Genomic DNA, 11,510 nt, shown 5'->3' on the forward strand with positions numbered 1-11,510 from the left:
AATTTCATGAATGACCTCATGGGCCAAAACCACGTGCTCTAAAATGTAACGGCCTTTGATAAAAGCTGTCTGGTTGGGTGAGATCAATCTATCACTAATAGAGGAAACCATATTAGTCATAGCCTTGGTAAGAAATTTAATACCACAATTACTCAGACTAATGGGTCTCAATTTCTTCATCTCCTTAGCATTGTTTTCTTTCGGAATGAGCACAACCAAAGCAAAGTTCAGCCTATGAATACCTAATTTCCCTTCTTCAAAATCCCTCACCATAGCCATGAAATCCTTTTTGATCAAATCCCAAAAAGTTTGATAAAATAAAAAAGACAGTCCATCTGGCCAGGAGCCCCATGGGCATAGGAAGAAAAAAAATGCCATTTTTATTTCTTCCTCGCAGAAGTTAGTTTGCAACAAATCGTTTTCCTCCTGGGTAACTAGTTCATCTTCCCTCCAAAAGGAGGGCCCCAAGCTAATGTTATGTTTGCTCTCAAACCCAATCAAGTTTTTATAAAAAGATGTTGCTACACCCAGGATCTCATTGGTGGTGTATATGGGACCATTTTCCCCAATCAGCTCCGTCAAATGGTTCTTCCTATGCCTATGGTTCGCCAATGCCTGAAAATATGCATTGTTCTTGTCACCATATTTGATTCTACGATCCCTGGATCTTTGCCACAAGGTAATTTCCTCCTTGTGCCAGATTTCACCTAGCTCTTTTGTAATCTCTTTCATCCGACTCCTATCTGAGTCACTAAGGCGATTATTCTCAGAAAACACATCTAGGATATCGAATTCCTGCATTAAATCTCTCTTCTTCTTTTTAAAACCCGCGTCGATATTCATACTCCAACCTTGAATTTTTTTACGAAAGAGCCTAGCCTTGTTCAACAAAATGTCAATAGCAAAGTTACCAGGAACTGGAGTATTCCAAATCTTGGTAACCAGATCTCTAAATTCTGGGTGGTCAAGCCACCATTTTTCAAATCCAAAAACCTTTTGGGAGGTAACCCTCCTAGCACTAGCATCAAGGACGAGAGGGGAGTGATCACTTCCAATTCTAGGTAAAGCATTTAAAACACATAAGGAAAAGTGGGCATCCCAAGAATTCGAAACAAAAACTCTATCTATAACAACAAAAATAGGAGTCTCCTAGTTGTTGCTCCAGGTAAAACTCCTATTGGCAATGTTAATTTCCATAAGATCCCACTTGTTAATCCACTCATTAACCAACTAAACAAACTGATTATTTATCACACCATTATTCTTATCAGATGCAGTTCTAATCAGGTTAAAATCGCCTCCCAAGAAAACAGGATAAGACAAGGAGGACATACACTCATGAAGTTCAGCAATAAATTCTACTTTCAACTCATTATATGCAGTACCATAAACAGCCACAGAATGCCACAAGGAACCATCATTTTTGTTCTTAATGGCAACTATAATACAAAATTTCTTATTGGAGAAACCAATAACCTCAAAAAGATAATTATTTAGCCCCACAAGGATGCCACCAGCAGAATTCACAGCAGGTAAATGATGCCAACAAAAGTCATGTCTACCAGCAATCCCTTTAAGGATGTAATCGTCAATATTCTCCCTCTTAGTCTCAAAGAAACCAACAAAATCAATGTGATTATTGTTAATAAAGTCACCTAGCCACTGTATTTTACCAGGTTGACCTAGACCTCTAATATTCCAGAAAGCTCCTATCATTTGACTTTGAAAGGATGAGATAAGCCACATGGCACATTCTTAGTGTGAAGAACTGTGCTATCACTCCCTAGATCAGCAGTGCCCCTGATCTAGAAGGCGAAATAGGACCATTAGAGGAGGCAAAAACCTGGGCATGTTGATTATTATCACCAAGATTACTAGGTAGGACAACTTTAGGATTTTGGTCAGCAAACTTTAAGCAATTTAATCTCTTTATTTCAACCATCTCCAGAACAATTTTAGTTTGATCAACACTATTCTGACCAATGCATAAATCAACTTTAGAAGATTGAGAAACAAGTTCTCCATCATCCAAGGTAGCAAATGATTTGTAATTCCATTTGATGTGTAGCTCTTTCTGATATTGGGGATGAATTACAGACCGTCGGCGATCTGGAAATCTGGTGCCATTGAAGGCTTGCTTGATCTGATTGAATGGAAGAGAGAAACCTCAAGTCGTTTCTCATCTGGATGTACTCTCCACTTGACAACCATCTGAATTAGTTAATCCACATCAAATTTCCCTACATTGGTAAACACAACAATCCTTCGCAGGAATATGTTTACAACAATAGTGAGGTGGCCTTTGTTAATTTGGGCTTCAGCTACCGACTGCTGGATTCTAGGCCTCAAAATAGCTGAATCCGAAACAAGCACCCAACTTCCCATCTCAGATTTTCAGAATCGATTCTTGTAAATGAACTATAGCAGGCAGCCCAAGCCCGAAGCTGCGATTTTGCTGATTCCCGAGCTGCCACTTATGCAGGTTCGAGTCTATCCCAAATTCTCTCTGTTATTACGCCAGGAATGCCACCGCCCCCTTGACCCAAATATCTCCATCGAGGCCTTCTCCTCTCCCTTCGTCATCTTCACCCGAGCGAAACAGGGGGAGAGAGAAGGGATGCTTAATGTCTTTCTGGCATTGAAATAGATAAAACGTTCCTAATTAAATTTAGTGGACTATACTGCTATTCCTAATGCCCATATGCGACAGGTTTGATAACTAACGTCCAACCTGCACAAAACAACCAAAGACAACACACGTGTTCGGCTGGGACTGGTGCATCTGGCACTTGAGTGAAGGCTCCCGGATAGTGTCAGGTTTCTCCTGCATTGAACATATCTAGATAGAGCCATAAATCAATTCAATGCGGGTGGAATGATCTCTAAACGAAAAATAAGAATCCCCAAATCTCATGAACCCTAACCCTGCCCTATGGCGGAAATCACTTATCCACAAATCCCTCTCTGTGCCGCTATACACTAGGTTGTCGTCGCTGTCCGGTTCTTCGTCATTCCAAGAATGCATGACTGGTAAGCGGCAGCGAGCACGAGGGGTGGGTGGTCGTCGACAACAAGTTTTGATCGGGATGAGACGATCAAGCACCTGTTTCTTGATTGCCCGCTGGCCAAAGTTCTTTGGTGGACGGTCCACATTGCTTTTAATATTACTCCACCGAATTCTGTCAACGCGTTATTTGGGACGTGGCTTAATGGGATTGAGCTTGACTTAGCGAGACATATTCGTGTAGAAGTATGCGCTTTGCTGTGGACCATCTGGACTTGCAGAAATGATTTGGTTTTTAACAGAACATCACGTATTCATTTTTTGCAGGTTATTTTCCAGGCCACGGCATTGATCCGTTCGTGGTCGCTACTCACTCCGATGGAGGCCAGGGAGCATTTGGTTACTGGATCTGTCCGCTGGGAGATGGTAGCTCGGGATATCTTCAACCGGTTTGAATGGTGGTCATGTAATAGGATAGGAAATTAGTTTACCTATCTTTCTTTAGCCAGCCGGTTGTGGCATCCTTTATTTGGCTAGTTTGTGTTTCTAGCCTTTTTTGGCTCTGTGTGAGCTTTTTCTCTTTTTTCAGTTGGAGACTTTGAGACCTTGTTGGAACCTTTTGTTTGGTTTAATAAGATGGCCGTATGCATCGCTCTGATGGAGAGGCCGGGGAGATCCCCCTTTTCGAAAAAAAACCAAGTTTTATTGCTCAAATTCCACATGAAGTGGGGTTACAAAAGGATCACGGGGATGACAAGCCATGTGTGTCATCCCTGATCGAGAGGATTCAAAAACTTGGCTAACCTATCGGCGTCGCTACTAGCTGCTCGACCTTCGAAAGTAAAACCTACAGTTAAAAGGTAATGCTCCATTCTTGATCTCGTTGATGATGGTGCCATACGCCCCTTTGCTCCCCTCTCACTGGCAGATGACTTGTTGGTCGTCGACGGCAATTAGGAGGGGAGAGAGACTGAGAGAGCGAAAACAACCAGTAATAAAGAGATGGGTTGGGCCAGAGCGGATGACGGCCGTTAATGGCCTCTCCGTCTCCCCTGCCCACGTGGCCTGACGGGTGGAGTCGGGCTGTCATAATAGGGCCCAGTTTCTAACCAACCGGTCATTTGTGTTTTTTGAGATGAAAAACAGAAAATGTGATAGGTATATCAACGACGAAAAAAGGAAAAGGTATTTCCGAGGAAGCCTTGCCCCAAAACCTGTGGTTTTAGGCTCTTATATTAACTCAGTGTACCAACCTGATTGCATGCCCGTGAAACGCTAGAAATAAAGAGTAGCATGATACACGACGGTTGGGCCATGCAACGCAGTCAAAGCTAGGCTGCTTAACTAGAGTGGAATAAGTACATTGAAGTCATATACTCATATGTAGACAAGTCACGCCAGCCGCCTCGACAGTGATACACCACGTCTGGACCACGCAACACAATCATGCTAGGCTGCTTAATTAGAGTGGAATAGGTACAGTGTGGTTCCGCTAGCGACGGAGAGCTTCCTGTGTATCTGATAGTATGTTGAATTTAATAATGTCTTATATTATGAGACGGAAGCAGGAAGAAGTATGCAGACGAGTCACGCCGGTCACCTCAGCCTGACAATGATACTATAATGGAGGCAAAGGATAACATCAATATCGCCGAGGTGAGAGCACACAAGCTACTAGTGACGCAACTTTCGTCTTCCATATGCGTCCAGTCCAATACCGTGTACTACGAGAAAACATGAATAATTTGTTCTAAATGATCATCATTCAGAGTTTCAGACTTCATTACTCTCTGTCCCTTGGGAAAATTTATTTGCATACCTGGTTCTCAAAAAAGATTTGGCGTCCTTGACAGTGTTTTAGTGCGTCCACATACAACCATGGAAGACAAGCCGTCCATGCCACCCCATCTGTCGCCGTGCCTCCTCATAAGCTACAGAGTCGGAGACAGGACATCCAACCGGCGCCCATCCAAGAGCGGGACCCGCCGGCTGCTCCAGCTGATGGGGCACCGGTGACCCTTCCCTCGCGTGATTCGAGATGGGACCGCCGGCTTTTCCCGTCGCGGGCTCCAGATCTGATGGGGGTGCATCGGCCTCTACCGCAAAGCCTCCTATTGGAGCCGGCCTCAAGTTCGTGGTGAGGTAGAAGTTCAAGCTCAACAAGGTCGGTACAAATAACAATGATTTCTCGAATGTTGATAACATTTATGTAGGAAACTATGTATGTAGACCAACTGGGCTCATTGTCGTGATCTACCATCGTCAACGACATTGATATTTGACACCCATCTCAAGCTGGTGTCGCCCGTGTTGGCCATGACACATCTCCTTCTCGAGGCGTCCATTAATTTTGCCCTGCTCCTCCAGGTTTATATTGAAGAGGAAAGAGAATGTAGCCTACATGTGGTTCTTAAATCCAATGATTTTCTTCACAAGTTTCAAAGACAAATTGTCACTATTTTTCTGCTATATCTATGGATTTCAATTTCTGTTATACTTTCCTCCGTCACGGTTTAGAAGGCACAGTTAGATTTACGTGTGTTTCTAAAATAGACAAGATTTAAGGCGCCAATGCAATTACTCCTATAGCTAATTAGTACTCTGCTCTACTAGTAATGTATGCATGCGACCGTGTGAATCCTACGCTGCAAACGGTCTCCACCAGTGCATGCGGGAGGGGCTCCTCGTTTAGTGGCTCTGGGGTTTACCACGCATTAATATCTCAACTAATTAGGCGCCGGGGTGTTACTGCATGGATTTTTTTTCAGTCACGTCCAAAGGAAAACAGGGCCAATCGGGATTCACCTAGATCCCTGCGATTCCATATGTACGCCCTCTAAACCGTGACGGAGGGAGTACAATATTCATCTCCATGCAATCTGAATGCTACACATACATCACTAACTTATTGGTTAAAGCGTGCGGAGAATGTAGCTAGACCGAATTTGACATGGGAAGAGTCCATTAAGAGAGACCTGAAGGATTGAAGTATCACCAAAAAACTAGCTAGCTATGGACTGGGGTGCGTGGAAATTTGCTATCCATGTGCCAGAGCCATGAGTTGATCGCGAGATCTTATGGGTTTCACCTCTAGCTTACCCCAACTTGTTTGGGACTAAAGGATTTGTTGTTGTTGTTGTTGTTGTTGTTGTTGTATATGTACTACTGAAATTGCTGAATTGTTTTGGCTGAAAGATAAATATATCACTGTACACTGAATTTAAGTAATTCAGTAGATTTCGTCGAAATTCCGGTAAAGTGAAAACCATGACTAGTACTCCTGGTAGTAAATTACAGCCAATTATCTTACACGTGACACACTCCTCAATAACAGTATTTAGGTTTTTGCCCTACCTATAGCCACAATAACATCTGTTCTTTTTATATATTACTAAAAAAAGGAAATGACCCACATAGTTTAGAAACTCCACACCATGGTACTCACACACGTTGCAAAGCTACATTTTATGGAGAGATTACATTTTGTCTGTCAATCCCCAGCTATTGAAGGAGTGAGATTGTCCATCAAGTTGCTAGCGAGAAAGTAGGCTCTGTTTTCTTGTATCAGTTTATCGATTCCTCCCTAGGGATTATTTGGATGTGATAGCCCTTTGGAAACACGATCTCCGATATGCGTTGCACTTCGCCTCCTTTTATCTCCTTCCATCTGCCCAACATTTGTTCAATGAATTCCTCATAAGAATATGTGTATGTATACATATACATATGCATAGATATCTTTTTACACCACAGTTACCTATACTTTGTCACCAAGGTGTGAAGGAAGAGTGCGATCTGGATTCTGCTGAACTCTGCGCCCACACAAAGCCTTAGCCCCCCTCCGAACGGCATGAAGTTCTTGAGCAGAGTGCTCTTCTTCGACTCATCCTGCCACCTCCATGGATTAAAGGCTAGGGGATCTTCATACAATTCTGGGTTCAGATTGACAGATATGGGGCTGATCATCACCAGCCAACCCGCGGGGATCGTGTAGCCTGCGGTTTCACGCGTTCATGCGGAATATATAGTTAGATTGGGAGGCGTTAACTAGAATGTACACTAGAAACCTGATGATGTGGAGTAAGAGAATTGTCTAAAGTGCTGTGCTGAGAGTACCTTTCACTAAAAAAAGATGCTAAAAAAGAGAGAGTACCTTTCACTTGCACATCTGTTAGTGTTTTCCTGAATATTCCAGGGGCCACGTTACTAAGGCGAACGATCTCATTCGTGACCTGCATACACAAAACGTTGGGCTTCAGCTTCATTGTATATGCATGCATCCAAACTTGTAATAACCATTCAAACTTGTAATGCTGTTGTAGGACTATTAAGCTGCTAGTCGTGGGCAGTATCATACACTAGTATCGTGCATCTGGTACTAGTAACTTTCTATTACTGCTAGTAATGAAATCAAGCTACACATGCATGAAGTGAAATTAAACCTGAGCAGTGAATGCCATGGACTTGTATTCTTCCCATGTGATCGCACTGGTATTCGCACCCGCTCTTTTCTTCAAAATCGCTTCATGCTCCTCCTGCAAGCATAATTAACTGTTTAACCACAAAAAATCCAAGTATTCCACATACATAAACATTTATTAATTACACGTAGAAGTAAATTTAATTTTTTTTGCAGGTTCAGAAGCAAGAAAAGTTAAGTGCTAGTTAGAGACTAAGAGAGAACCTTGAGTGCTTCTACCATACTGGGTTGGTCGCTGAGGAATTTCATGGCGACCGTGAGCGACGACGACACCGTCGCAAAGCTGGCGAACAAGAGGGCGCCCACCAGATCTATGGCGAATTTCTCGTTCAACATTCCCGGCCCGCTCTGTAGCTCATCGACGACCTCGTCAAGGAAATCACCGTGTCTCTTTTGAGGTGCACCGAGCCTTTCTTTTAGCAAGTCCTTGAGTACCTTTTGCACGTTTTTCCTTCCCTATGCAAAGAAGCTAGCATAAGTGTAGATCTGTTTGATGCATATGCAAAACTTTTTTGAAAAGGAGGTTAAACCCCCGGCCTCTGCATCAATATGATGCACATAGCCATTAATTATTCAGCGGAGTAAAAAACAAAGTCAAACTAAAATAGTGATCTAAATACTCTTATATTAGTTTGCGGAGGGAGTACTAGTAAGAATACCTGTATGCATTTGTAGAATGCTGTCCCAGGGAAATACAGCGGGAAGGAGACCATTCCCTGGAAGAAGACATCCAAATTCTTCCTAAGTTTCCTTGACTTTTCGGGGCCAAAACCAATAAGCTTCTTGGCCATGAGGTCAAATATCATCTGCATGGCAGGAGGCCGATAATGCCACCCAATCAGTTTTTCGTAAACGGAGGTAAAAGATTGGTCAAGAGAACTGCTCGATTAATATTACCAACTAGCTAGCCAATCGAAGTACACTATATATTGCATGCATGTCCTCAAGAATTACCGTGGACACCACGTCCTTGACCTCGATTCCTTCAGGCTCCGCGGCCCACGCGGCGAAGCTCCGCGCCACGTTGTGCTCCATTTCGGCGAGGAGCACGTCCCGGAGGCTGTCGACGCCGAAGAGCCTGGCGGCGAAGCTGCGGACGAACTTGTGGAGGGAGCCGTCGCAGGAGGCGAGGCTCTCCTTTCCAAAGATGATGTTGGTGGTGTCCGGGTACCAGCTCCGGAACAGCTTGCCTTCCTGCTGGAAGATGAAGCGGTTCACCTCGGCGTCCATGGACACCACCAACGGCTGCCCCACCAGGTTCGTCTTGAACAACGGACCGTACCTGCACACAGGCACGCACGCACGGAAGGTGGTTGTTTTATTTATAAAACGGCTATTTCTTAAAAGAAAAATTATGAAGGGAGGCGAAAGTCTATTTCGACAAGAAGAAGTACCGATGGAGTACCTTTTGAGCCTTTGCTTGTAGAAGGCTGGGATGTCAATAGAAGGGCTTGGCTTGAAGAAGCGGAAGGTCTCGCCGATGAGGGGGAAGCCCATGGATCCGGGAGGGAGCCTCCCGGTGTTGCAGGGAGGACTCATCCACCTGTACACGAGCCAACCTGCTACTATAACGGCAAGGGCGCCGCAGAGCGATGCGTACGAGTAGAAGTAGTAGCCCTCCTCCATGTCCATGTTGAAGCTAGATGAGAGCAGCACTCTGGTTTTTCTGGCTTCGCTGCCTTAGCTATATATACGAGTGTAAGCAATTTCAAATAAATACAGAAAGGAAAAGTTGCCACGACCGAGTTTGTCCCCGCAAAAGGAAAATGTGTCACTGGCGGTCTCTGGCTACTATAGTGTTTTCTCTAGCTAGTCTTTAGTTAGTCTCTTGCTATAGTGTCTTCTTCGTCTCTTGCATGTATGTGAGCGCGCAATTGACGGTGTTGCGTTGGATTCACCAGTCCACAGCACGCGCTGAATTTTCTTCTGGTCTCAGCACACCCAAGAGAAAAGTTGAATTTTCTTCTGGTCGATGTGGTGGTGGAGATGAACTTGATCAATTTCTAGTGACAATGTCAGGCTGTCATCAATTAGTACAACGACTGAAGTTCAGTTTAGTCCCACCTCCACCACACATAGTTAGTCTTTAGCTAATCTTCTTGGTCTCTTTCCATGTGAGCACGCACGCGATTGGCGCCGTTGCCTTGGGTACGCTAGTCCACGGCACACGTGGTAGTATTTTCTTCTGGTCAGCAGTCAGCACACCCAAGAGAAAAGTTTTTTTTTTTTTTTTGCGAGAGACCCAAGAGAAAAGTTGAATTGTCTTCTGGTCGATCTAGCGGGAGTGTTTGACAAAAAAACTACATAATTGGAGTTGCCGTCCCACTGAACTACCACATTCAAAAAAGTGACCGAAAACTTACTAAAAACTACCACTTTCAAAAAATGGCCAGTTTAGACAGTTTAAACATGTTTATGACAGGAGAGGCCCGCTTGTCAGGGCTGACGTGGCGAAAATCAACAACTCTGTTTATTTTGACTGTCATGTTGACCGTTATGACAGGCGGGGCCCACACGTCAGCACCAACCTTCTTCTTCCTCCTCTTCTCCTTCTTGTTGGCATTTCCTCAAACACCTTACCAGCAGCAGAGCAGGACACCGGTGTCTGTCTTTTGACCGCACCACCACCGACTGGCCACCACGCGCACGCGCAAGTGCATGGAGACCACCGGCGGTGACGAGCTCGTGCGCCACTGCCACTGATGTTGGCATGGTCGTCCTCGCCTTTTACGACGACTCCCCGTCGCCTTCCCCTTCCCCGCGCCACCCTCTCGGCCACCGCCGCCGCCGCAGGGTCCAGGCATGCTCTCCTCTCGCGCGGCCCCTCCTCCTCCCTCTCCTACGCCTCCTGCCGCCTAGCGCCCGCGGGGCCCCTACGCGTCCGGCTGCCGCCCCGCGCGGCGACGCGGGCCCTCTCCGCGACCGCGTCCCTGGCCGCCACAACGACCATCACGGTCGGCGAGCGGCTCCCCGACGCGACGCTCTCCTACTTTGACTCCCCTGACGGCGAGCTGAAGATGGTGACGGTCCGCGACCGCACCGCAGGGAAGAATGTGGTCCTGTTCGCGGTCCAGGGCGCGTTCACGCCCACCTGCGTCCAGAAGCATCTCCCGGGGTTCTTAGCCAGGGCCGGGGAGCTGCGCGCCAAGGGGGTGGACGCCGTGGCCTGCGTTTCCGTCAACGACGCCTTCTTGATGCGACGAGGTGCTGCTGCTCTCGGACGGCAACGGGGAGCTGACGCGCGCCATGGGCATGGAGCTGGACCTGTCGGACAAGCCGGTGAGGCTCGGCGTCCGGTCGTGCCGCTCGGCCGTGAGGCTAGCAACGGAGGGTACTGTTGGCGTGCTCCAGCGAGCCTAGCTTCGCAGGATTCCCACTTAACAGGGAGCAGGAGGAGGAAGAAGAAGGTCGCCGGTGCCACGGGCTGCCGCTGCTCACTGGCGTCGACACGTCTGCACGATGGTGCTGCCCGATGCACATAAGGTGCTTGTTGAAATGTCAAACAGAGAAAGAGGGGATTGAAGAAGGAGGTTGAACGTGACGTGTGGACCCTATCTGTCATAACGGTAAACTTCAAACATAGTTGACTTGCCACCATGTCAGCCCTGACAAGCGAGTCCCTCCTGTCATAAACAGGTTTCAAATCATAAAAACGGTCATCAACTCAACTTGGTAGTTTTTTATTGCAAAATTAGTACTAATCTGGAGTTTTCGGTCACTTTTTTAAAAGTGATAGTTCAGTGGGACAGATACCCCTAGTGTGGTAGTTTTTTGTCAAACACTCATCTAGTGGAGATGAGAGCGACTTCATCAATTTCTAGTTCAGTTCAGTTCCACCGTCACCACACATAGTTAGTCTCTAGCCAGGGCCGCTTCTGAGATTTGGAGGGCCTGGGGCAAAGCTACAACCCGAGGCCCTTTAGCGTAAACGTCAAAATAATTATCAATGTAGATATGTATACATGAAATCTTGCTGATAAACATTTTGAAGTACATCAAAAGCAGTATTCATATCAAAAATACCTT

General features: G+C 45.8%; 1 protein-coding gene and 1 pseudogene across 1 annotated transcript; one reads left to right on the forward strand and one right to left on the reverse strand.

Annotated features, from left to right (window-relative positions):
- Nucleotides 1–6,258: 6,258 nt before the first annotated feature.
- LOC123100806 (cytochrome P450 87A3) lies at nucleotides 6,259–9,152 on the reverse strand. The gene is made up of 8 exons (XM_044522682.1): nucleotides 8,890–9,152; nucleotides 8,439–8,766; nucleotides 8,144–8,290; nucleotides 7,689–7,940; nucleotides 7,447–7,539; nucleotides 7,158–7,236; nucleotides 6,762–6,999; nucleotides 6,259–6,671 (listed from the first exon to the last, which is right to left on the reverse strand). Exons 1-8 carry the CDS (start codon nucleotides 9,114–9,116, stop codon nucleotides 6,569–6,571), a joined length of 1,467 nt encoding a protein of 488 aa, XP_044378617.1. The 5' UTR covers nucleotides 9,117–9,152; the 3' UTR covers nucleotides 6,259–6,568.
- Nucleotides 9,153–9,962: 810 nt separating this feature from the next.
- On the forward strand, nucleotides 9,963–11,234 carry LOC123100807 (peroxiredoxin-2E-1, chloroplastic-like; annotated as a pseudogene).
- The last annotated feature ends 276 nt before the right edge of the window (nucleotides 11,235–11,510 follow it).

This window comes from Triticum aestivum, chromosome 4D, assembly GCF_018294505.1.
Source record: "Triticum aestivum cultivar Chinese Spring chromosome 4D, IWGSC CS RefSeq v2.1, whole genome shotgun sequence".
In the NCBI taxonomy this organism is placed as follows: Eukaryota; Viridiplantae; Streptophyta; class Magnoliopsida; order Poales; family Poaceae; genus Triticum; species Triticum aestivum.

Coding starts and splice junctions, on each gene's coding strand:
- LOC123100806 (XM_044522682.1), bottom strand. CDS start 9,116: ATGGACATGGAGGAGGGCTACTACTTCTACTCGTACGCATCGCTCTGC. Junction 8,767..8,889: donor TACAAGCAAAGGCTCAAAAG/GTACTCCATCGG, acceptor GCCTGTGTGCAG/GTACGGTCCGTTGTTCAAGA. Junction 7,540..7,688: donor GTATGGTAGAAGCACTCAAG/GTTCTCTCTTAG, acceptor TTATGCTTGCAG/GAGGAGCATGAAGCGATTTT.